Below are 26,627 nucleotides of genomic sequence, written 5' to 3'. Positions count from 1 at the left end.
GTGAAATACACATTTAAAAATCTTGCTGCACAGTTCTACAATAACATATGAGTGTATTTCTGTAATTCAGTTTTAGAATACACTGTTGGCTTAGATGGCATGTGGAAAGGGAAATATATTGTAAAAACACAACATATTTATGCAGAATGTCAACAACAGCTCCTTATGTAGTAGGATTTCAAATCCTATTAATGGCATTGTGCCCAGTGCTAAAGATCAGTCTCAAATTAGGAAAAAAAGCATTTAATATGATTATTCTGAGAACAAAATTTCAAACTAGTTTCCCCAAAAACAAGCTAAGTCAGATTATCTAAAATTGTGGAACACTAAGCTAATCCACCATTAAAATGAGAACTAAATCTGATATTCATAAGAAATGTCTCACTAATAACTGCCTTACACATCACTATGGTTGATACAATTAGCATCAATATAAACAATCTCTAATAGAGTGGTTTCTCATTGATGTATGATTATTTCTTTTATGTAGATTTTTTTTTAGTATTTCTTTTAATGCATGGTTAGTTATTTAGTTAAATGTCCCCTGAAGAAGGCATTTTATACATGCTGAAACTGGGTTCCTAGTCAGGACATTGTTCCAACAGGATTTTGCTTCAACGTACTACTGTGATTTTTATCATCCAGTTCAATACTATTGCTATGCACAGAGACTCTATTAGAGACTGTTTATATCAATACTAATTGTTTGAAATAAATCACCAGGTTATACAGACTTCTTTCCTGCCTTCACTTTGTTGTTTTCATCACTTGAAAACCATTGGCTATGTAGAGATTTCTTCAAAACTCGGAACAGGAAATAATCCAAGGGAGCCCATTCAGGACTGTAGGATGGATGGATCAGCTGCTGAAACCCACATTCTCGGATAGCAGCTTGTGATTATTGTTACATGTGCACCAGCACATTGTCATGAAAAAGAAGAATGCCTGCTTAGTCTTTTCTCCTTGATTGACTCCTGCAAAGAGATTATTGTGTTGGTGTAACTCTCTCCAGTTATGGTTGGCTTGTGTGGCATGAATTCCACAAGCAAAAGTTCTTCATCATCCCAGAAGACAGTTGCCATGGCTTTTCTATCTTGAACTTATTTGGGGTGAGGGATGACTTGTACTTCCACTACATTGACTCCATTTTGGACTAAGGATCTCTGTGATAGACCCAAGTCTCATCTCTATTCACCAAACGATGAAAAAATTCACTTGGTCTTCACAGAGCATCTCCAAGTTCTCCTGACAGCCCTGGAGCCTTGTGGCCTTCTGGCATGGTGTCAGCATTTTTGGAACCCATCTTGCACTAACCTTGCCCAATTTATCATGAATTATTTTCCAAACTGTACCTGCAGAGATGCCCATTTCTTCAGCTATTCGGAAAACCTTAATTCGTCTGTCTGACAAAATTAAATCCTCGACTTTCTTGCATATTTTTGAGGAAGCTGCTTCCACAGGCCATCCAGTGTGAGGATCATCTACAATGGACTTTCTACCCAACTGGAAAAGCGTCATGAGTGGAGTGCCACAGGGTTCAGTGCTTGGGCTCATGCTCTTCAACATATTTATAAACGACCTGGAAATTGGTATGACGAGTGAAGCGATTAAATTTGCAGACGATATAAAGTTATTCAGAATAATGAAGACACAGAAGGATTGTGAAACCTGCAACATGACATAAACACGCTTGAGAAATGAGCCGTGACATGGCAAATGAGGTTTTAACGTGGATAAGTGTAAGGTGATGCATGTCGGTAACAAAAATCTTATACACGAATACAGGATGTCCGGTGCAGTATTCGGAGAGACACCCCAGGAAAGAGACTTGGGAGTACTGGTAGACAAGTCAATGAAGCCGTCTGTGCAATGTGTTGCGGCGGTAAAAAGGGCAAACAGAATGCTAGTAATGATTAAGAAGGGGATCACAAATAGATCGGAGAAGGTTATCATGCCACTGTACCGGGCCATGGTATACCCCCACCTGGAATACTGCGTCCAGCAATGGTTGCCATACATGAAGAAGGACATAATACTACTCGAAAGGGTCCAGAGAAGAGCGACTAAAATGGTTAAGGGGCTGGAGGAGTTGCCGTACAGTGTGAGATTAGAGAAACTGGGCCTCTTCTGCCTTGAAAAGAGGAGACCGAGAGGGGACATGATCGAAACATTCAAGATAATGAAGGGAATAGACTTAGTAGATAAAGACAGGTTGTTTACCCTCTCCAAGGTAGAGAGAACAAGAGGGCACTCTCTAAAGTTAAAAGGGATAGATTCCGTACAAACGTAAGGAAGTTCTTCTTCACCCAGAGAGTGATGGAAATTTGGAACGCTCTTCCGGAGGCTGTTATAGGGGAAAACATCCTTCAGGGATTCAAGACAAAGTTAAACAAGATCCTGCTGAACCAGAACGTACGCAGGTAAGGCTAGACTCAATTAGGGCACTGGTCTTTGACCTAAGGGCCGTCGCGGGAGCGGACTGCTGGGCATGATGGACCACTGGTTTGACCCAGTAGCAGCAATTCTTATGTTCTTATGTTAAACATAACTTTTTTTTTTTCTAAACCATCTCAACTGCTTGCTCTAAAATTTTACTTTTTAAGATGATGGGGCAGACTCATCATAAACTACAGTCACGTGTTTACAGTCATGAATCTCCTTTGGCCTTTCCCCTTCTTTTATGAGAATTTTTATTAGTGAACAGTGCTGCAAATCTAGCAGTATCTTACTTGATTTGCATGAGGACTCTCCTGATATCCTGTCTCTTGGAATGTTAGACTCACGCAGAGTGCATGAGTAAACTTGAGACATGTCACAACATGCACAGACTTGTTTCAACACACTTGCTACTTTCGGTCATACTCAGGTAGATAAATTATTGAATGCCCTTTGTAGTAATGTAATGTAATGTAATTTATTTCTTATATACCTCTACATCCGTTAGGTTCTAAGCGGTTTACAGAAAATATACATTAAGATTAGAAATAAGAAAGGTACTTGAAAAATTCCCTTACTGTCCCGAAGGCTCACAATCTAACTAAAGTACCTGGAGGGTAATAGAGAAGTGAAAAGTAGAGTTAGAGGAAAAATAAAAAATAAAATAAACATTTTAACAAGACAGCATTGATCTAAATACTTTGGAAGGTAGAAGAGAGGAGAGAAAGGAATAGAAGCAGAAGGGGGAGCCGTTGAACAGTAGAATTCTGGAGAAATTTAAATGATAGAAATAGAACAAAACAAAGACAAAAGGCAAAACAATAGATAAGATTAAAGATAAATCATAAGATGGAAAGAAAAATAAAATAAAACTTTGTCTTCAATCCATGGTTTCAGCGTCAGTGATGAAGTGGAGCAAGTAAGTTTAGGAGGAGCGATTGACGTTTCCAGAAAGGGCTTCTTCAGGGAAGAGACTTGGCAGACAGTCCCAGGATGCCTATGTCTCCTCCCCTGCGATGTTCTCCCATCCATGCATTCCCTCCCAGACACACTGCCCATGCCCCAGCCGCTCCAAGGAGGCTGCCCCAGATGAGGCCCACGGTGAATGCAGGATTCTCTCCTCTGCGGGAAAGCCGCCCGGAGCCTATGTAGTTTCATCTCATTTCCTGCTGCATTGCTATGAAGTGAATTGCTAATATTACTGTGTTCATTGCTGACCTTAGTACCAACATATCTTGTCTTTTGCTGGTTGTGACCACTGGAAATGACCTGAATATATCTGCCACCACCCACTATTCTAGTTTAAATGCCTAGAAACATATTGCTTGAATTACTCAGATAGGATTCTTTTTCCTGCCATAGTAAGGTGCAGCCCATCATTACAATATACTCTCTTGTTTTCCAATGTATTACCCTATCCTCCTATCTACCTAAAGCCTTTTTGATGACATCAAGCTTTGAGCCATCTATTGAAGTTCTCTGTATTTTGTACTCTTTCCCCTCCCTTTCCATAAGAAAGCAAAAGGTGTACTTCCCAAAAAAACCTACAGTTTTACAAAAGGTTTTAGCCCCTCCTCCAGCTCTTGAAAAACTTTCTGCACTGCAAGTGGGGTACTGTTGGCTAGGTCACTTGTTCCGAGGTGGACATCTGGGTTTGAATCCTTTGTTTCTCCTGGTGTTCCTGGTAGCCGAGGATCCTGGTAGGTATTTCAATATTGTGGACTCCTTGCCCTGTGTTCCCAGGTTAATTCCTCTGATGTTGGAATGCCCCAGAAGCAATCATTTTCTGGTTAGAACTTCTTATTTTTGCTTTGGGGATGCCTTTCTTCACGAGTTACGTTCACTGGTTCTAGTTCTACCTCAATTCTTTCTTCTTGAGCATCACAATGCTCTAATGGAGCAAAAGAATTCTGTAGGTGCAACAATTGTGAGGGTGGATGCTTCTGTGTCACATACCGCAGTCAACATGAGCCTACTGTGAACCATTTATTCCTGGGTTGTTTTATTCTTTGAGGCAGTGATGGTAAGTTGGTATGATTCTGTGGGGTGATGGTAGGATGCTAGAAATTATTTAAAAAGGGATGGTTAACAAGACTAAGGATGTTATAATGCCCCTGTATCGCTCCATTATGTGACCTCATCTGGAGTACTGCATTCAATTCTGGTCTTCTTATCTCAAGAAAGATATAGTGGCACTAGAAAAGGTTCAAAGAAGAGCGACCAAAATGATAAAGGGGATGGAACTCCTCTCGTATGAGGAAAGACTAAAACGGTTAGGGCTCTTTAACTTGGAAAAGAGACGGCTGAGGGGAGATATGATTAACGTCTACAAAATCCTGAGTGGAGTAGAATGGGTACAATTGGATCAATTTTTCACTCCATCAGAAAATTACAAAGACTAGGAGACACTTGATGAAGTTACAGGAAAATGCTTTTAAAACCAATAGGAGGAAAAAATTTTTCACTCAGAAAATAGTTAAGCTCTGGAACGTGTTGCCAGAGGTTGTGGTAAGAGCGGATAGTATAGCTGGTTTTAAGAAAGGTCTGGACAAGTTCCTGGAGGAAAAGTCCACAGTCTGTTATTGAGAAAGACATGGGGGAAGCCACTGCTTGCCCTGGATCGGTAGCATGGAATATTGCTACTCCTTGGGGTTTGGCCAGGTACTAGTGAACTGGATTGGCCACCGTGAGAATGGGCTACTGGGCTTGATGGACCATTGATGACTGCTCGGAGGGACTAATGGCTGGGAGAAGCTGCTGGCACTTACAGGCGGCTGATGCCCGGCAGTAGCGAGAGCAGCTCCAAGCGAAGGCAATTAGTTTTCAGAGTAGCAAGCAATGTGTGGCGAGAGGAGTTGTGAAGCTCAGTAATGCAGCAAATGGGGAGGGATGCTGAGAGACAGCAAAGGTAGGGAGTGAGAGAGACAGGGAAAGAGATGCACAGGCAAAGGGAAGAAATTCCGAGAGATAATAATAATAATAACAGCTTATATATCGCAATACCGTGAAGTTCTATGCGGTTTACAGAACATTAAGCAAAGGTAACAAATTGAATTGACTTTAAGAGGGGAGGAAGAAAGAGAATTAATAGGACAGGAAATTCATTGTTGAGGAGAGAGAGATCAAAAGGACAAGATACACTATATCAGCCCGCTCACCTTTATCCACATGTTTATTCACAAGATAGTGGGGGGGGGGGGGGGGAAGAGACATTCAAAGAGGAGGAGAGACCCTGAGAGTCTGGAGAGTGACAGTCAAATGCAGGCTCTAAGAACCAGATGGAGATACATCCAAACGTGTGGGACCCTGAGAGACTGCAGGCAGACTATTAAAGGCAGGAGTTACTGACTGCAGCCAGGCAGGAAGCGCAAAGGTTGCGCTCCTGCATTGTACGTCGCTCTGCAAACAGAAAGGCAGCCATCTAGCAGGAGACCGCACTGGACCACCACCACTTTAAAAAGGTACCGGGGGGGCTGCAGGCAGCTTCAGGCTGTTTTGGACTTTGGGCTTCCCAACACCAGACGCACCTACGTGTAGAGGAGGAAAAACCAAGAAGAAAAAAATTCTGAACCAATTTTTTTTCTTGGGGTTTTCTCCTCTACAGATGGGTGTGTCTTACGGTCCGGTGCGTCTTATGGTCCGAAAAATACAGTATGCACTTACCATGGTAAGCTCTTTTTCTGTAGATAGGTGAGACATTCTAGACAGATGGGTTATTTACCTATAGCCAAGTGCTGTGCAGAAGGAATCCACTCCAGATTTTTCACTCTGCCTCTGCTGTACTTCACTGGGTTCTCTAGCTCCACCTACAGTTAGTACCCAAGCACTGAGAGCCACCTAATACACGTGAAGTAGAGGCACATGTAGCAACAGGCTTAAACCAATTGTTCTGCTCAAGAAGTAATTCAGCAGTAATATTAACAGCCAACACCGGCTTTCAAAAAAACCACTCAAAGATTGCGAATCATCCAAAACACAGCAATCCGACTGATCTTCGGACTAAAAAAATGGGAACACATAACTCCCTACTACCAAAAACTTCACTGGCTACCCTTGGAAGCAAGAGTGCAATTCAAGTTCGCCTGTTTCTGCTTCAAATCCATCCTTGGCTCGGCCCCCCTTTACTTGGTACCCCATTTTATCCTAGACCGCCCATCCAAACACACACGCAGAACCCACCTGTTTAGCTATCCTACTCTAAAGGCCTGCCGTTACAAAAGATATCTAAATAGAACTCTTGCCTTCCAAGCAGGTCAGCTCAATAACTGGCTGGCCCACATCATCTCACACGCCTCATCCTACCTAAACTTCAGGAAACTACTAAAAACTAATCTATTTATCAGATTTACAACCTAATACCTCTATGCCCTACCCATGGCCCCTTTTATCTCACCATGTCCTGCACCCCATTAAACTCCTCTCTGTTTTTACCTAAATGCCCATATCCACTGTCTGTACCCCTTTGATATACCTACATTCTTAGATTTAACCTTATGCAGATTGTCTTGACTTTCTTTAAACTAAACTAAACCTTAGGTTTGTATACCGCATCATCTCCACATTCATAGAGCTCGGCACGGTTTAATATACTATTTCACTCTGATTGTACCTTTCTCCGATTGCTTCATCTTTCGCCGATTGTACCATTTTCGCTGATTGCCCCATCTTTCGCCGATTGTATCATTTTTGCTGATTGTACCATTTTCCCTAATTGCTCCAATTTTCTCTGATTGTACCATTTTCTCCAATACCTAGTTTCTCTGATTGTACCAATGTAACATTTCGCTGATTTTCCAGTCCTTCTTCATTGTAAACCGCCTCGAACTACTATGGCTTTGGCGGTATATAAGAAATAAATTATTATTATTATTATAAACCGCTCCCATATAAAGCTGAAACATATATACAAATTCTTCCCAGCCCCCATGGGCTATAGAGCATCAAAGAATCAGTTTGAAGAAGCATAAACAGAGTAAAATAGTAGACAGGCACAGTAAGGACTGGGCAGGGGTCTAGAATGTCTCACCTATCTACTGGAAAAGAGCTTACCAGGGTAATTACATAATTTCTTTTTCCAGTGTAATAGGTGAGACGTTCTAGACAGATGGGACGTACAAAAGCAGGCCACCAAATAGCTAGGGCAGGTTGATGCGCTGGCCCTGAACACCAAGGACCCAAAGACAGAGTTATTTCCTGCCGCCACATTCACTGCTGTAAAACTTGGCAAATGTGTGAAGAGAAGACCATGTTGCTGCTCTGCAAATCTCCTCATGGGAGACAGCTCAAGCTGCAGCCCACAAAGAAGCCACACTCCTGGTAGAATGCGCCTTGACAAGTAGAAGACTGTTTTCCAGAAAGAATGTAGGCTGACAAAATGGCTATGAATCCATCTAGGAAATCATGGCCCCCACCTAACTGAATGAGTCAGCACAAAGAAATGGTAGAGAAACAAAACTTGATAGTGACCACTAGATAATGCAGGTGAACTCTGTGCACATCCAGTTTCTTCAGCATTCGATCATGTATCCTGAAACCAATAGGCTGAAAGGCAGGCATACATACTTCCTGATTAACATGGAAAGCCAAAACCACCTTTGGCAGGAAGGAAGGAACTGTCCAAAGTGAAACTCCAACCTCTGAAATACGGATGAACAGTTCTCTGCAAGACAGAGCCTGTAGTTCCAACACACATCTCGACAAAGGTAAGGCAACCAGAAAAGGGAAAATGCTTGAGTACCTGATTGTAAAACCGCTTAGATAACCTTGATAGGCGGTATATAAAAACCTAATAAACTTGAAACTTAAACTTGAAACTTGAAAAACGTTCTGGAGCGTCATGTCCAAGAGGGAAACATCTTGAGAGGGCTCAAACAAGCCTTGGTAAGGTTAGAAAGCCCCGGAAGGGAAAGAGTGGTTAACCAGCGGTCTGACACGAAGAGTCCACTTTAGAAATCTAGTGACAGCAGGATGATGCGCCAACAAGAGAGCCTGGTTACCTAGATTCAAGAGAAGCCACAGTGAGGCCTTTATCCTCCAACCTAAAGAAAGGTGAGAATCAGCGAGATCAGTGCTGAATAAGAGTCCACCTGGTCCTGGGTGCAACCATGTTGGAAGGCCTTCCACGCCTTAGTGGATGACTTCTTAAACTTGAGAAGAGTATCAACAACCATAACAGAATATCCTGTGTGCTCTATGCTGCGCTTCCAAGGGCTATGCCGTAAGAGCAAAGTGATCTGCATCCTCCATGGATACTGGACTCAGTGGGAGGAGGTCCAGATGGTCGCTCAGTCAAAGGCTGCAACTACTGTGCAGACACAGCACATTTGCGTACCACGGTTTGCAAGGCCAAGCTGGAACCACCAGAATGATGCGGCCCAAAAGGGCCGCGATCCATTGAATGACCCGGCCATCCATTGACATCAGCCAAGGAGAAATCTCCTGGAGTCACGGCTGCCCCAGAGCATCGAGCCTCTTGCTTCTGGATTCAGATCCTCAACTGAAGAAGCCATAATGTCATACAATGCATCAGCCATATAATCTGTCGCAGTCAAAAGAAGTTGAGGAGGGGGAACCACTGCCTCACTCTCCAGTGTGTGCAGTCAAAGAAGACAGGGGTGTGCGACAAAAGACATCACCGAAGCAGCTTTAATGCTTAAAGCAGTTGTGTCCAAGAATTTCCTGAGGACCATATCTACATGGCAGTCCTCCATATCCTTTAACATTACACTACCCTCACTGGGGAGAGAGGTGTGTTGTCACCTGTGCCACCAAAAAATCCACCCTGGAGTGACCCAAAGCTGCTGACACTCCTGTGCCAGGGGATACAAGCGTGACATAGATGTAGCAATTTTCAAAGCACCCTTCAGAGAATCTGCTCTGAGACCTGAACACTCATGTCAGGGTACCAGGGAAAGATGGCAAACTGCAAGCACACACCACAAAGCCAGGAAGAAGTGGATGGAGCCAGCTAAGTGACCAAAGAGAACTCCTGAAAAAATTCAGAAATAAGGTCTGGCAAAACCACAGACTTCAATAAGCGCAGGACCATAGAAACATCCCTAGGCTTCAAAACCCCAGATGGATACACAGATCCAGCACAGAGTCCCTAATCTCCCGCTCCATGAAGAGCTGCATCTGCAAATAAGGGATCAGCAAGCGAGTCATCCACATCAGGATTCCCCCGATCAGAGTCAGGCAGCACAAAAGCTGCAGCATACTGATTTGAAGACGTGTCCAAAGGAACAATGCCACTTAGAGACACCGTGGAGGCGGATTGGGACTGCATAGGGTGAGAACACTGGTTCTGAGATTCAGACCACAAAAATATCATAACGTCAGAAAACATGTCTGGCTCCTGGGGCTGAGTCACCCTAAGGCAACTTAAATATGCAATTCTGAGGCTACGTAGGGTCCGCAGCCTGGCAAATGGAAGTACCAGCCATGCCGAGCCACGAAAGCAACAAAGGCCACCTCACCGGTCTAGCTGAGCATTTGGTGTCCTGCATCAGCAGGGGAGAGGCTAAGCTGCCCCCCCCCAAGCTGTGCCATGCGGCACATGGTGCAAGAATGCTCCAAAAATACTAAATTTGCACAATCCTGGCAAGAATCCACAAGAGGAAAGCCCAAGAACTCCAGCAAGCTTCCAGGCAAAATTTGCAGTTTTGAAGAAGGGAGCTTATGAAAAAAAGATAGCTAAACATCCATAATGGCCACCGTCAAGAAATTCACACCAAAATCGTGATATTTTTCACACTTCCCAAACTCCAAAAACAGCAATTTTATTTTTTTATATAATTCTTTATTCATTTTCATATTTTACATGAAGTATACAAAATATTGAGTTACAACTAATGAATACACAATATCACTTTTATATCTATTACATAATATTCTGAACAAATTTTTTTATCCCCTCTCCCACCCCCCACCCTTCAAGTACTTTTCAATCACCTTATACATATTGTATACCATATCATAACATGCTATGTAAAATTATTTTCACTACCCCCCTCCATGTGTGCCATAAATAAGACAAGAAAAAGAAGAAAAGAAGATAAATCCTACTATTCATTCAGTACAATACTTTGTCAATGGTCCCCATATTTTTATAAATTTAGGATATGTCCAGTGTTCCCGCTAAGCTGTGCTGGCGTGCGCTGGCGCACAAAATATTACATCGCAGTGCACAAGTTTCTCGTCACAGCGCACACAAGCGTCGCAAAGGTAAGGGGAGGCTGGGGGAGGAATCGGACGTCGGGGTGGGGGTGCGAGGGTTCACGGAAGTTTCGCCCCCCACATTTCGCCCCCAGCAATTCGCCCCTCACATTTCGCCCCCAGGTATGTTTCGCCCCCGGTGGTGTGGCTGCCGCCGTCTCATCTGCTCAGCGTGGCTGGAGTCCTTCCCCTCCCTGGGCGGCCCGGCTGTGTGGGAGGGGGGATTGGGGTTTCCGACCCTGGGCGGCCCGGCTGTGTGGGAGGGGGGATTGGGGTTTCCGACCCTGGCCCGGCTGTGTGGGAGGGGGGATTGGGGTTTCCGACCCTGGCGGCCGCGTCGCTGTCTTCCCCTCCCTGGGCGGCCCGGCTGTGTGGGAGGGGGGATTGGGGTTTCCGACCCTGGCGGCCGCGTCGCTGTCTTCCCCTCCCTGGGCGGCCCGGCTGTGTGGGAGGGGGGATTGGGGTTTCCGACCCTGGGCGGCCCGGCTGTGTGGGAGGGGGGATTGGGGTTTCCGACCCTGGCCCGGCTGTGTGGGAGGGGGGATTGGGGTTTCCGACCCTGGCCCGGCTGTGTGGGAGGGGGGATTGGGGTTTCCGACCCTGGCGGCCGCGTCGCTGTCTTCCCCTCCCTGGGCGGCCCGGCTGTGTGGGAGGGGGGATTGGGGTTTCCGACCCTGGCGGCCGCGTCGCTGTCTCCCAGCCGCCCTGCTCCGGCCCCGGGCAGGGCGCGATGCACTGGAGAGCCGGGGAGCCAGAGAGAGAGTTGGGGGAGGCAGAGAGCAGGTTGATTTCAGGGCTGCAGGGCTCAGGGGCGAAATGTGCGGGGGCGAAATGTGCGGGGGCGAAATGTGTGGGGGCAAAACATCCGGGGGGCGAAATGTGTGGGGGCGAAATGTGTGGGGGCGAAACATACCTGGGGGCGAAATGTGGGGGGCGAAATGTGAGGGGCGAATTGCTGGGGGCGAAATGTGGGGGGCGAACCTTCCGGATCCCGGGTGCGAGCAGGGAGGGGGGCGATCGGAAGAGGCGTACGGCAGATGGCAGGGCGGCGAGAGGAGAGTCGGGTGGGGGGGGGGGGAGTAACACCGGAAGAGAGCGGCAAATCCGGGCAAGGCAAGACTTGCAGAGGCGTACCTAGGGGGTGCGGGGGGTCGATCCCGACGGTCCGCTCAGCTCGCCAACAAGGAGAGGCAGCCGGACTCGCGTACACTCCGACCGCCTCTTCTTGCAAGAAGCCGGGTCTTATTCAATCAGGAGCTGCTTTGACATGCAGCTCCTGATTGGATAAGGCCCGACTTCGTGCAGGAAGAGGCGGTCAGAGCAGACGCGAGTGATTTCCTGCACTAGGCACCACATGAAGTCACCCACCGTACCACTCGATTCGGGTAAGCGCAGGTATCGGTGGGTGGCTTATTTGCGGGGGTGCCTTATTTTATATTTTTGTCTAAAAAGGGGGGGCTGTCTTATTTGATGGCCCTGCCTTATCATCGGGGAAACACGGTACTACTACTAGTAAATTAGTAATGCGCTACAAAACTGAGGCCGCACGAGCGCCATTGTTTATCTATACATGCATGAAGCAAGTTCTTTTCAAGTTTCGATCGTTTGAAGCGTGTGCATAAACTTTCTTTTGCGATCTTCCATAGATTCAGTCAAATAATTTTTACATCCATTCGAAAATGTCGAAGCGTAAAGAGAATGAAGAGTTTGGTAGCAGCACAAAGAAAAAGCGCAGCCAATTTAAGAAGGAATGGCTGACCGAGTTTTTGGTTGACACCACGTTGCCGCACGCGAGTGGACGGAAAACAGTGGCGATGAAAGAAATATTCGAATATAGCGACACGGACAACGCATTAATTTGCTCCCTATGCCGAAAAGCAGGTGTTAACGGAGAATGGAGCACAGGGAAGACTTGGTCTGAGTGGAAAATTGATTATTTAAAGCGTCATCTGAATCATAATTCTCATTTAGAAGCGGTTCAAAAGCTTCACAATCAAAGCCGAGGTTTTCTAATGAATTTCTTGAAAGAAACTCCCGATAGTCGGAACAACAGAATCGAATACGCACAGAGATATAAATCAAGTCCAGAGGAAGTTAACATTTTAATTGATAATATATTGCTAGCGGTAAAGTTGAATTCGTCCATGCTATCCGTCCAGGAAATTCACAATCACATGGCTAAATACGTAAAAATACCTGATAGCTGGAGAAGCAAAAACTATGCTTTCGAGTTCCTTGAATGCATAAATGCCATTGTTAAACGGGAAACATTTACAGAAATCCGGAGGTCTCCTTTTCATACCCTAATAATTGATGAAAGTACTGATATTTCTGTTTCGAAAATGCTCATAATATACATTAAATTTAGAAGAAGTGGCAGCAACATTCATGAGACAGTTTTTGCTGGCATCAAACATCTAACTGCTTGTGACAGCACAGCTATAGTTGATGCTATAAAGCAGTTTTATAGTGAGAACGATTTAGATTTCAGTCGTATGGTCATGTTCACGTCCGATGGAGCATCAGTCATGCTTGGGAAGCATAATGGTGTAGCTGCAAAGTTACGTCAATCAGTTCCTCATCTTCTAGAGCAACACTGTGTAGCTCACCGCGAAGATCTAGGCATAGACGATGCATGGAAAACGATCCCATTCATGAAAGAGATCGAAACTCTAATATGCACCGTGTATACGATTTTCAGTAGATCGAGCGTACGAAAAGCCAAACTGGAGGATATTGCTAATGCTGCAGACTCAGATGTCATTTCATTTAAAGCTATACATGATGTTAGGTGGCTGTCTCGGCACTTTGCTGTAAGTGCAGTGGTTAGAAATTATGACATCCTGTTAGAATATTGTCAAGAACAGGTGGAAGAAGACAATGATCCCATGCACAAATACTGCCTGACTAAATTGAGTAATCTGGAATTTAAAGTTGCGCTATTTATTCTCTGCGATGTTCTTGAGGAGCTTGGATCACTGTGTAAGCTTCTTCAGAAGAGTTGTTTGGCACCTTTGGATGCATTCCAGTTCACTAAAGCCAAATTAAGGAAACTCAGATCTCAATATCTGGGAGAAAAACCACATTTCAATGAAAATGTTGAAACTCTAATTTCATCTTGTAATTCTGTAATTAAAACAGATCATATTCTTACATTTATTACACAAACTTGTGATCATATGGACAAAAGATTTCCTGACAATGAATTAGAGGACTGGCGTGTTTTCGACAAAGACTGTATCTCAAATCCGTCCAACTTAGAGGAATTTACATTTGGAAACGAACAATTTTCACGATTATCTAACCGTTATTTTCTGTTAATGAACAAAGATGATGAACATTGTTTCAAAAGGCAGCTTATTTCAGAATATTCGGAGTTCAAATATATTATTGCTGAAAAAGTAAAAGCAGGAGCTATACAAACGCTTCAGGAAATGTACAATTTTGCTCAGCAGCATAAACAGTTCAGTGGACTAAATGCTCTATTAGACGTGTGTGGCACCTTTCAGGCTTCAAGTGCCGATTGTGAGAGAGGATTTAGCTTGATGAATGCTATAAAGACAAAGACTCGTAATAAGTTAAGAGTAGAACATTTGGAATGCCTAATTAGAATCAAACTTTATTTAGCCACAGGAAATAATGTAAACATAGACAGTGTTTACAATTTTTGGAAATCAGAAAAAGGCAGAAGAGAACAATCTTAATAAAGAATTTTGGAGCCTAAAAGCCTATGGAGAACTTCCAGAACATGCTAAAATCAATGAAACGGACACATTTGGCCCCGGTGATGACGATGAAATCCAGTTTGATGATATTGGGGATGATGATGAAGATATTGATGATATCTAACTTGAGTGAAGAATTGATTCCATTCCAGTTTCACAACAATTATTCTACAACATATTGAGTGAACTCTTCTCACTGAAGGCAAACTTTGTGCCCAATAAAATGGTTTTCAATATTTTGTTTTAATGTATTTATACTTTTGTGTAGAAGCTGGAATTGATAGATTGTCTAGAAATTGAAAGCATCAAACGTATTGTCTTCTGGACTGTTTTTAATTTACAGTTTACACATATGGATGTAACAGACATAACTACATTTGTTGTAAAACATTTATTAAGATATCATTTCATCCCTACAATTTCTGTAGACTGTTTTAAAATAAATTTGAGTTTTTCTGGTAAAAAAAAAAAAAAAATAAAGAATTTTGTACTTTCAAGAATTAATGCGTTGTTTTGTGTTCTTAAAAATATTATTTAACGTTATTTAATTTAGCGTGTAGGCCTAAAATTCCTTTGAATACCTCGTCCTCATGTATCAGCAACTTTGACAACATATTTATTTGGCTCATAACTTGCTGGCGCCCGATATTTTTAGCTCACAGTGAAAAAAGTTTGCTCACAACACCCGCCCGCTTAGAGGGAACACTGATATGTCCCTCTTTGTATTGCTATTACTCTTTCCATTTTGAATATATGACAAATTGTATTCCACCAAAATGTATAATTAAGGTTACTATGATTCTTCCAGTTATTGGATATATGCTGAATGGCAACCCCTGTCATGACTAGTAAAAGCTTGTTATTTTCTGGTGAAATTTGACTTTTTTTTCTCATCATCATTCCAAATAACACTGTATCATATGATATTGCTACATGATTTTCCATCAATTTATTAATTTGTGGCCAAATTGCATTCCAAAAACTTTTAATGTAGGGACAATGATACAGTAAATGATCCAACGTCCCAGGTTCCAGATTACAGTGCCAGCATTTATTGGACTTAGAACTATCTAATTTTTGCAAACGTGTAGGGGTCCAAAATGCTCTATGTAATAAAAAGAACCAAGTTTGTCTCATAGATGCTGACACTGTACATCTCATTCTCCAAGACCAAATTAGTGGCCATTGAGATGCAGTAATTTGATGCTTAATCTCAATGCTCCAAATGTCTCTTAGACCATTTTTTGGTTTTTTATTCAAATATCCAGATATTAATTTATACCACAATGCAGCTTGATGCCCTAGGAAGTCTGCTTGGAAGCATAAGAACTCTAAACTATATTGATTATTCAATGTTTTCCATTCAGGGAACCCAACCTGAATGGCCTGCTTCAATTGCAACCATTTAAAACTTTGTTTTTTACTAAGACCAAATCTATGTTGCAATTGTGAAAATTCTAGCAGTTTACCTTCCGAAATAACATCATTCAGAGATCTAATGCCTGCAATAATCCAGTCCTTCCAAAGGATTTGAGCTCCGCCAATTTTAATCTTGGAGTTTATCCATAAAGACTGATTAGTTGACTTGTTTATTGGGACAGGTGTTAATTTACTAATAAACCTCAACGTTTTCCAAGTATCCATTAATATCTTATTTTCTCTGTATCTTCTAGGCATGTTGATACTTGGAAGATGAACTAAATTTAGGGGAAACATAAGGCGCCATTCCAAATATAACCAATCCGGTGCATTATCTATCAGTTCTGGGAGGATCCAATACATACCCTGACGTAAAATATAGGCTTGATGGTACCTATAAAAATTTGGAAAATTTACCCCTCCCTCCTTAATTGATTTTTGCAAAGATACCAAAGCTATTCTATGCGTTTTACCAAGCCAAAGAAATTTCGTTAAAATGCTATTAAGCTTTTTATAAAAGGACCCCTGAAAATAAATAGGTATCATACTCATTTGGTAGCAAACTACAGGCAAGATCATCATTTTAATAGTTTGAACTCTCCCCCACCAAGAAAGATGTAACGGATTCCATTGCTCACATAACTCTGTAACTCTTTTCAATACAAATTTTTCATTTTCTTTTACTGTATCTTCAATTGTATTTTTAACTTGAATGCCAAGATATTTAAATCCTTCTTCTTTCCATATGAACGGAAAAGTGTCAAATAATCCTTTTACACAATGAATATTTAAAGGTATAAGTTCAGACTTACTCCAATTAATTTTATAACCTGAAAATTTGCCAAACATATCAATTAATTCCAATAGACAAGATAAGGTAGACTCTGGATTCCTCAAATAAAGTAAAATATCATCCGCATAAGCCGAAATTTTATATTCCATATCAGAATATGGAATACCCTGTATCCCCCTTGCTTGCTGTATTGCTAACAATAAGGGTTCTAATACAACATCAAATAACAAAGGAGATAAAGGACAACCTTGTCTAACTCCCCTCTGCAATTGAAAACCATCAGATATCATATTATTAATATTTAATCTTGCAATCGGGAAGCTATACAATGTTTTTACCATTTGTATAAATCCAGAACCTATACCAAACCATTCTAAAGCCTGATACATAAAATTCCATTCTACCCTATCAAACGCTTTTTCTGCATCCAAGGAAACTGTAAAAGCCGGTTCATCCATTTTTTTTTGATAAATTTAACATATGAAACAATAATCTAGAGTTGAGGAATGTCTTTTAGCAACGAAACCCGTCTGATGCGTGTCTATTATATGTGGGAGAGCTTTGGCTAATCTCAAAGCCAAAATTTTCACCAAAAGTTTATTATCCACATTTATTAAAGATATAGGCCTGTAGTTTGAAACCAAAGTAGGATCTTTATTTGGTTTAGGCAAAACAATTACTATTGATTCAGCCATAGTACCTTTAATATCACCTTTTATAAGTTGTGTCTGATATAAATTTAGTAAATATGGGGAAAGGACATTTTGAAATGTTTTATAAAATTCTACTGTATAACCATCACCACCTGGTGCGGATCCAACTCTAAGAGATCTCAACGCTGTTTCTAATTCTTTTAATGATATAGGTTCATCTAAACTCCGTTTTATATGATCAGGAACCTTAGGTCCAATAATTAAATCTAAAAAATTTTTACCATCTTTTTGCCTCTCCAAATAAGGCTCGGAAGAATACAGGTCCTTATAAAATTTAGAAATTGCTTTAAAATTATATCCATTTGATTGGTTATTATACCATTATCATCTTTTATCCCATTAATGTTAGTTCTTCTTTTTTTTGCTTTAAGATAATTTGCCAATAATCTTCCCGCCTTATTAGAATTTCCATAATACATTGTCTGTTTGGAAAACAAGTCTCTTCTTATCATTTTTGAAGCTAATTCGTTATATTTACCTTTTGCTTTCAAAAGAGCTTGTAATACATCATGTTCCCATTTGCTTACCAATTTAGTTTCTAGTATTTTAATTTCATTTTCTAACTCTATATACTGTTTTTTAATCTGTTTCCTAACAAAAGCCGAATATGATATAATATGACCTCTCATAGTCGCTTTAAAAGCGTCCCATACATTTTCAATAGATGTATCTTCCACTAAATTAATTTGAAAGAAATCACTAATTTGTGTTTTAAAATTTTCCAAAAATTTTTCATCCACAAGCAATGCATTATCAAATCTCCAAAGAGGTCTTCTATTTTCTAATTGATCTAATTGTAAATCTATCCATACTCCCGCATGATCCGAAATGATAATGGGATCAATGGAAGCCTTAATCACTTGCTGCACCTTATGTGATGAAATAAAAATATAATCTATTCTTGAAAATGATTTATGAACCTGTGAACAAAATGAAAATTCCTGATCATTAAAATGAAGAATACGCCATATATCCTTCAAATCACATGATTGAACCAAATTATCTAAACCTAAAGATTTTATACTTTTACCTGGTTTTTTATCCATTAATGGATCCATTACAGCATTAAAATCTCCAGCCACCACTAAATTAGAAGCAGCCAGTGGTAACAACATACTCTGCAATTTTTTAAAGAATTCTGATTGATTCGAATTAGGGGCATATATATTGAACAACATCAGGGCATTATTTCCCATACTTATATCAACATGTAGCCATCTTCCATGTGGGTCCGAATTTACTATCTTAAAATTGGCCATACACTTTTATTTATAAGAACTGCTACTCCTGCTTTTTTACCCTCTGCTGGAGCAAAAAAACATTCTTTCACCCACCCACCCGTTAGTTTCTGTGATTCCTTTATATTAAGATGGGTCTCCTGCAGACAATAAACATCCGCGTTTTGCTTCTTTAAAAATGATAATACCTTTTTCCTTTTGATTACATGATTCAGGCCATTGACATTAATAGAAAATATCTTAAAAGACATAATATATTTTATACTCCTTATCATAATCTTCCTCTTCCCTTCTTCCATAACTAAGATCTAAAAAACTTCTCCCCATGGCACACATTCTTACCTCCAAATTACCCAATCCCTTATTAATCTTTTCCTAAATCATTCTAGTAATATCTTTAATACCCACCTTCTTCCCACCCCTCCCATCCCAATATAATGACTGCTTAAGGACAGTAATCCCAATTTCCCCCCTCCCCCCAGGCAACCAATATTTATTAATAACCCCTTTATCCTTTATTGAGACAAACTCATTACCTCTCCACAATATATCTAATTATATCTCTCTTCTAATCATAAAACCTTTTTTTTTTCCATTTTAAAGTAATTAATTCCTCTATCTATTATTTAACTTTTAGTCACATAACCATATTTATTTCCTAACATTCCATTAATGCATTTTTATCATTTCACCAATCTCTAATTCATTCCCCCAACATTTTATTTCATTCAAGAAAATTCTATCATAGTCATATATTTAATAAAAAGTATCATTTTCCTATATCTTATATTATCTAATCCATCTTCTCCTATCCTCCTTTAAATATCCAACAAATATCCATCTCTTCATATATTTCTGTTAAAAAAAAAAAAACTTCAATTTTATAAGTTTTTATCCCCTATTTGTATTTAAACATTTGTATTTCATTTTCAAAATAATTTTTTTCCCCCTTTTTATATTTCCTCTTCTCCAAATTAAATCTAATCTTTTTAAAACTATATTATCACAACATCAATCTTTACATTCCTTCAGCTACCAATAAATTCTTATGTATCTTTCTTTTATATTATTCATTTTCCTTTCCTTTACTTGCATTTAAATATCATATAACTTGTCCTTTCTATCATTAGTCCATTCTGCAATCTTTTCCTTATTGTCCTTTCATTCTTTACTTTCTCCTTTTCTGACTTATTAAATAAACTGAACTTTCATATTTATTTCTTATCTCCATCCATCCACTCTTAAAGACTTTTGACTGCCAATTGTCATTCATTTTTTTTTTTATATATATAATATCCTTTTAGTCTATCAGTCCTGCTTTCTTCTTCTTCACATCTATTTATTTTCCTATTCAGTCTTCACTTTTCCTTTTGTGTTAATTTGTCCAGTCCTTTAATCCTTCTTGTTCATTCTTTACTCCAACCATCCATCTTTCAGTCTCCTAAAAGTTCAGTCTAATAACTTCACTTTAATGTCTTTCCAGTCTATCCTTCTTTCTACATTCTTCTTTACATTCTTTTATTTTCTTTTTCACTTGTTCATTTTTATTTCCTGTTCTTTGTTGCATATTCTTCTTTTCCCAACAAACAAACGTCCCATAGTTCTTTATATTTAATTTTTTGTTCAATATCCACCAATCCAGTCTTAGTATTTATCCCTTCATTTCAACACCCATTGTGCTAAAATGACATAGGTTCTGATTTTGAAAGAAAGGTCTTTAGTTTTTCCGGATCAACAAAATACAAAGATTTATCCCCACAAGATACCCTCATTTTTGCTGGGTAATATAACCCATACTTATATCCTTTTTCCTTTAATTGAGATCTCAGATCAAGGAATTTCTTCCTAATATTTGCTGTATTTTTAGCAAAGTCTGGTAAAAACCATATTTTGGATCCTTTATAGTTTAAGTTTTTATCTTTTTTGGCAGCATTTAAAATTTCTATTGCTTGCTGGTATCTTAACATCTTGAATATTAATGGTCTTGGTCTCCTTTGATTTTCCAGACTCTTTATTGGAATCCTGTGTGCCCGTTCTATTTCCAAAGGCTGTTTGAAATCCAACTGCAATAATCTAAATTTTCTAAAAACTGTATTGCATTTTTCCCTTCCAAATTTTCCTGTATTCCAAAAAGTTTTATATTCTTTCTTCTTCCACGGTTTTCATAATCTTCCAGCTGACTTTTCAATTGAATTATTTCCAAACTGTCATTTTTGCATCTTTTTCCTTCACATTCTAAGCTCTCCATTTTAACTTCTAACTCTGTTGTTCTTTTATTAGCTACTTCCATTTGTCTGTGTATATTCAGGATTTCTTCCTTCAGTTCTGCCATATTACTCACAGTCTCTGTCAGCATTTGTTTGATTTGCCTCAGTTCCCCCATAACTTCAGCTTTGCTTAACTCCTCCGATACATCAGCAGGAAGCGGAACCTTATTCGAGGTAATTTGATCCTGCTTCTACCTTTTCACAGCCCCTCCGGTTTCACTCTTACTCTGTCGGGTGCTCGCCATGCTCCCGCTGTCCTCTCCGATGTTTTCAGCCGAAAACAGTTTAAAAGGAAATCTTTATTTATTCAACGGTTGCCCAGGTAAGAGGAGCGCTGCGATCACACAACCATTTTGTGTGCGTGCTAAGCCACGCCCCTCAAAAACAGCAATTTTAGGATTTTTCAGGAGGGGGAACACAGGGTAACATCAGAAAACATTCAAAACCCCTATTTTCCAAACTCCCCAAATTCCTCTCACAGGCTGTCTGCCTGTGTACTCACTGTGACCCGACAGGATCTGTGCTGTAGCCTGCTTTCAGTTATCTCACAATAGCTGGATGAGAAAGTCACTGCCACAATGATGGGAATGCCTGTGCAAATCAAATCTTCAGGCTGACATTCAGACTCCTATGCTTGACCATACCTCCACCCCTGCAGACCAACGGATGCACACTGGGACAGGCAGAGGTGCAAAGATGCAGCTGGCATCCTGCGAGACACCACTGAGCCTCCTAAGTGCACCCATCAGCCTGTGCTCGACCCCTTCTTAACAGTAGGTGAGACCACAAAGGGACATAGGAAGATAAGAACAGCCTTACTGTGTCAGATCAATGGTCCATCCAGCCCAATAGGCTATTCTCACTGTGGCCAATCCAGGTCACTAGTACCTGGCCAAAACCCAAGGAGTAGCAATATTCCATGCTACCGATCCAAGGCAAGCAGTGGCTTCCCCCATGTCTTTCTGAGCTCCAGAGAAAACTATGCAGGCTGGCTAACAGGTACTCAGTGGGATCAATCTGTCAGCTACAGACCGAAGTCTGTGAATTCCCAAGCAGGCAGAGCTTCAAATTCACTCCAAACAGCAAATTACCCGAAAAGAGATGAACTTACATTGAATTAAAAATAATAAAATGGGGAGAACAGAACAAACACTCCTGCAGGCACACAGGCAGAAGGAAAGAACTGTAGGTGGAGCTAGAGAACCTAGTGAAGTACAACAGAGGCAGAGTGAAAAATCTGGAGTGGATTCCTTCTGCCTAGCAGAAATAACCCATCCGTCTAAAATGTCTCACCTATTGCACTGGAAATACAAATTCTGCTGGAATCTACCTTTTTTCCCTTTTATTTTTTAATTCTAAATATCCTCAACAAATCTAGCTAGCAGTTTCTGTGCTATAATCTCAACTGTACATTAAACCTTATAGCTACTTTCTAGTCTAGGTCTAGCAATGTAAAATAAATCTTGCCACCAGCATGAAAGGTAGCAGAATGAAAGACAAGAGTCAGTTTGAAGAGATTACCGTATATACTCAAATATAAACTGGGATTTTGGGGCCAAAAAATTGGCCCAATAATGGGGGTCCTGGTTTATATTTGGGTCAATGCCCCCTCCCAGAATTTTTTAAGGCCGCCACTGCCAGGCTCTGCCCCTTCCTCCTCCCTGCCCTATCATACCTCTGCTGATCTGGTGGAGGTGCAGCGGGCAGGAGCAAGCTTTCCAAACTCCTGCCCCGCTGCTAACCGACTACACGATCGGCAGAGAACCTGCTGCACCTCCACCAGATCGGCAGAGGTATGAAGATAGGGCAGGGAGGGGGGGACAGATGGCAGAGCCTGGGAGGGAGAGTGCAGAGTCTGACAGAGGAAGGAAGGGTGCAGAGCCTGACAGGGGAGGGGAGGATGGAAGGGTGCTGGGTGCAGAGCTTGACAGGGGAGAGGAGGAAGGATTCTGGGTGCAGAGCCTGACAGGGGAGGGGAGGGGAGAAAGGAAGGGTGCTGGGTGCAGTGCCTGACAGGGGAGGGATGGAGGGAAGGGGGCTGGGTGCAGAGCTTGGCAGGGAGGGGGCTGAGTACAGACCCTGACAGGACAGGACACTTGAATATTAAGTCACCCGACTTATATTCGAGTCAACCATTTTCCTCTTTTTTGGGGGGGGGAAAGGGGGTCTCAACTTATATTCGGATTGACTTATATTCGAGTATATACTGTATCCCCTCTAATATACAGTACAGATAAGAGCTAGGCAGAAAAAGAGGGAAAGCTTTTGGAGTTTTTGTTTTGTTTTTTTTATAGGGGGCGGGGGAACTAGGTTAGAAAAACAAAGAAGTTGCACCACACTATAGATCAGTGTATCGCAAACTGTGTGCCACCTGAGATTTCAGGTATGCCAGGACACACTGGCAAGAAGGAGAGATGTCCACACCGGTTGACTGCCTACAGGACTGTAGGAAGTCAGCCAGCACAGATGACTCTCCTCCTGGCTGGCGTTTCTCTTCCTCTCCCAGCACCTCCAGGATCTCTCCACCGAAGCGTGTTGCAGCCAGATGGGCCTCCACGAATGCGTGGATGTTGCTGTGATGACATCACGCATGTACATGATGTCATCACCTTGATGTCCGCACTTCCGGATGCCTTGAGGCCGGGGCACTGGATTTAGTGTGCCATCAGCCATAAAGTTTGTGAGATACTGCTACAGATAACAGTCAGCTCAGTTTAAACCCCAATAATTAATATAGTAGAATCTCAGTTATCCATAACCCATGTGGATTGGTGGATACCGGTTAACTTTTTCTGGTTAATTGAGAGTGTGTTAGAAACCTTGTCTAACATGCTCTCAATTCCCCTCCCCTCCCACCCTGAAGCACCAGCGGTCCTGAGTCACAAAGCCCTCCTCCCTCCCTCAAGCCCCAAAGTGGCAGAAGCAGGCGGTGGTCCAGAGCTGCAAACACCCTCGTTTCTTCCCTCCCCGAGCACAGCCAGTCAGCAGGAGGCAGCCTCAAAACAGACTGGACCTTTCCTCTGATGCGCTGAAAATCAGTTGAGAACTTTAAAAATAAGTCAAAGGCACTTAGCAGTTTCTAAGTTCAGATCCTTGATGAGAAGCACATGGATGACAGTACTTACACTATATGAGCTAGATCAAGTTGTTTCTCTGGGTACTCAGGAAACAAGGGACGAGATGGTTCTCTGGAAGGAACACAGCCAAGCGACTTACTGATAGCATGACTTAACTTCTTTGCAGGTGACTTCTTCACAAGTCAGACAAAAGAAAGTGATAATTTATGAATCAGTATTTAATATCAATCTTCAACATGAACTATAATCATTTATGAGTTTAAAGTACATTATTAGTGGCAGCTAAAATATTTACAAGAATAATAACAGTAAAGCTTTGAAGCAGTGAAAAATTGTTTAAACAAATATTTAATTCTTCTGAATGTGTTGAGTTTTTATTTTAAAATGCATACAGTTTAACAAACTTTGCATCCTACAGAATGGATTTGATTTAAAGTTCTACCCCTCACTAAGACAACTGTTCCTATTTCTCTGCTACTATTTTTTTTTTTTTAAGTTCAATCTTTTAACTTCTTCTCTTCAGCATGCATACCAATAGCCATCAGCCAGTGAGAAAAAAAATGTCAAGATTTCATGCCACCTAGGGGTATAGTTATCAATGTGAACTACCATTAAGATGTATTATCTTACCATGAACTCATTCATGTTAGTACATATTCCATTCTTTGCAATGATAATAATGAGGATTAACAGTAAACAATGAAATATTAGGTTCTTAGCTGGATAATCTGGTGACAGGTCAAAAACGCGCAAGACAATCGCGCGCAGACAAAATCGCGCAGACAAATCAGCGCTAAGACAATTCAGCGCAAGACAACTAAGCGCCAAGACAATTCAGCGTAAGACATTTGCGCGCTAGACAATTGAGCGCAGCGACAACTCAGCGCAAGACAATTTCGCGCAAGATAACTCAGCGCCATGACAATTCAGCACACCACTAGAGGCCGCTTGCCAATCAAAGGACATGCGCACGTACAGCACGTGAACACGTCATCACTGAGCGCAAGACAACTCAGCGCCAGCAACTGAGCGCAAGACAACTGAGCGCAAGACAACTCAGCGCCAGCAACTGAGCGCAAGACAACTCAGCGCCAGCAACTGAGCGCAAGACAACTGAGCGCAAGGCAACTGAGCGCAAGACAACTGAGCGCCAGCAACTGAGCGCAAGACAACTCAGCGCAAGACAACTCAGCGCCAGCAACTCAGGTGCCACTGCGCTGAGCTGTTGTCTGCGCGCAGCCTTTGTCCTGGCATGGTCTTGACCTGACACTGTTAAAGCAGAGATGATAGGAATGGGAGAGGGACAAGGACAGCAACATAACTCATAGGGACAGGATGGTGAAATTTAGTTCCTGTGTCATTCTCATATTTGAACAAGAGTTTAATAAATCAAAGTAACAGGGTGGCCAGGTTACCCAGTTCCAGGCTGCAGATTTTGGGATAGTTCTCAGTTTTTGACCCAGGTGTTTTGTCCCGTTACCAGACACATTCATTAGGGAATGTGAGATCTGTAATAGTGGAAGGTAAATGGGCATAGTGGGTGTTTGCATTGGGGTCATAATGAAATGCCCATAGTCTGATGCCTGCAGTGTCTATTCATCCGATCCATCTGTCAAATGCTAAGTTTCATTATTTCTAAGTAATCATTTATTTGTGTTTGTTTTGCATGATATGTTTGTTTTATGAATTCTCAAAATTTTGTAAAGCTGAATTCGCTTAATGATCTTTACACCATCTTAGCATGGGTGGAGAACATTAACGACTGTGCTGAGGAGTCCGTCCGACACATCCGTGACGTGACAGGGGCACTACAGGTGTTGCTTGAAGCACTTCGTGGTGCCCCTCCCACCCCGCCCACCCCGTGAATGGCTCCCGCTGTTACCGAGGGAGCTGCACCCTCTTGTCACCACTCCTCCCTCCCCTTCTTCCCCCCTGCCTCACTCCCTCCCCCTCCTGCCCTCAGCCCTCCCAGAAAAAAAACAAAAAATGACAAAAATCTCCCTCCCCTTCTTCCCCCCCGCCTCACTCCCTCCCCCTCCTGCCCTTAGCCCTCCCAGAAAAAAAACAAAAAAATGACAAAAAAAAACTCCCTCCCCTTCTTCCCCCCTTTTCATCCACCCCCCTCCACACTCCCACCCCTTCACATCCGTTCCCAACTTACCCACCCCACTCCACCTACAGTCTCCAGCTTCATGACTCGCCTGCCTCCTACCGTCTCGTGGGATCTTCAGTCCTCCTGTGAGTGGCTCTCTCTCCCTCAGCCTCCCTCACCCTCCCTCCCTCTCTCTCTCCTCCCTGACTGCAGTGTTTTCTTTGCCCTCCAGCCTCCTGTGTCGCAGCAGCTGTGACTACAACTTCACAATTGAATTCTCCAGCTTCATGACTCGCCTGCCTCCTACCGTCTCAGCTCCCATGTCTGCACTTGGCTTGCCAGCTCTCCTTTGATGATCAGAAAAATGTGACATCATATCTATGATACTTTTAAAAAGACATTTTAATATACAGTTTATTGAAAATAAAGGACAACTGCGTACAGGATAAATGCAAAACCTTATCAAACATAACTTTTAATTTACATGGCTGTGTCAACTAGGTAGAATTTGTAATGCTACAAGATTGACAGCTTATCTTGTTTAGAGATGTTCTTAATAGAGTAGAACACATATCATTCTTAATCCTTTAAGTATAAATGAAATGAAATGCATAGACGTGATATGTTAACATCTTTCACATTGTGCACACACA

At 41.7% G+C, this 26,627-nt stretch overlaps 1 protein-coding gene across 11 annotated transcripts in view; it reads right to left on the bottom strand.

Annotated features, from left to right (window-relative positions):
- Window positions 1-26,627, bottom strand: part of DTNB (dystrobrevin beta) — a 420,990-nt gene that overhangs the window by 263,941 nt on the left and 130,422 nt on the right. For 10 of the 11 annotated variants that reach the window (XR_004538818.1, XR_004538816.1, XR_004538817.1 and 7 more), the window contains one exon: window positions 23,931-24,055. Coding sequence is in view for 8 of the 11 variants with exons in the window: in XM_033938255.1 (XP_033794146.1) it covers window positions 23,931-24,055 (125 nt within the window). In the remaining 3 variants the exon portion in view is untranslated. The remainder of the gene's footprint in view (window positions 1-23,930; window positions 24,056-26,627) is intronic. The other variant, XM_033938256.1, reaches the window with a different exon arrangement.

This window comes from Geotrypetes seraphini, chromosome 3 (genome assembly GCF_902459505.1).
Source record: "Geotrypetes seraphini chromosome 3, aGeoSer1.1, whole genome shotgun sequence".
NCBI classification, from domain to species: domain Eukaryota; kingdom Metazoa; phylum Chordata; class Amphibia; order Gymnophiona; family Dermophiidae; genus Geotrypetes; species Geotrypetes seraphini.
This window is presented reverse-complemented; position numbering and strand designations above follow the sequence as displayed.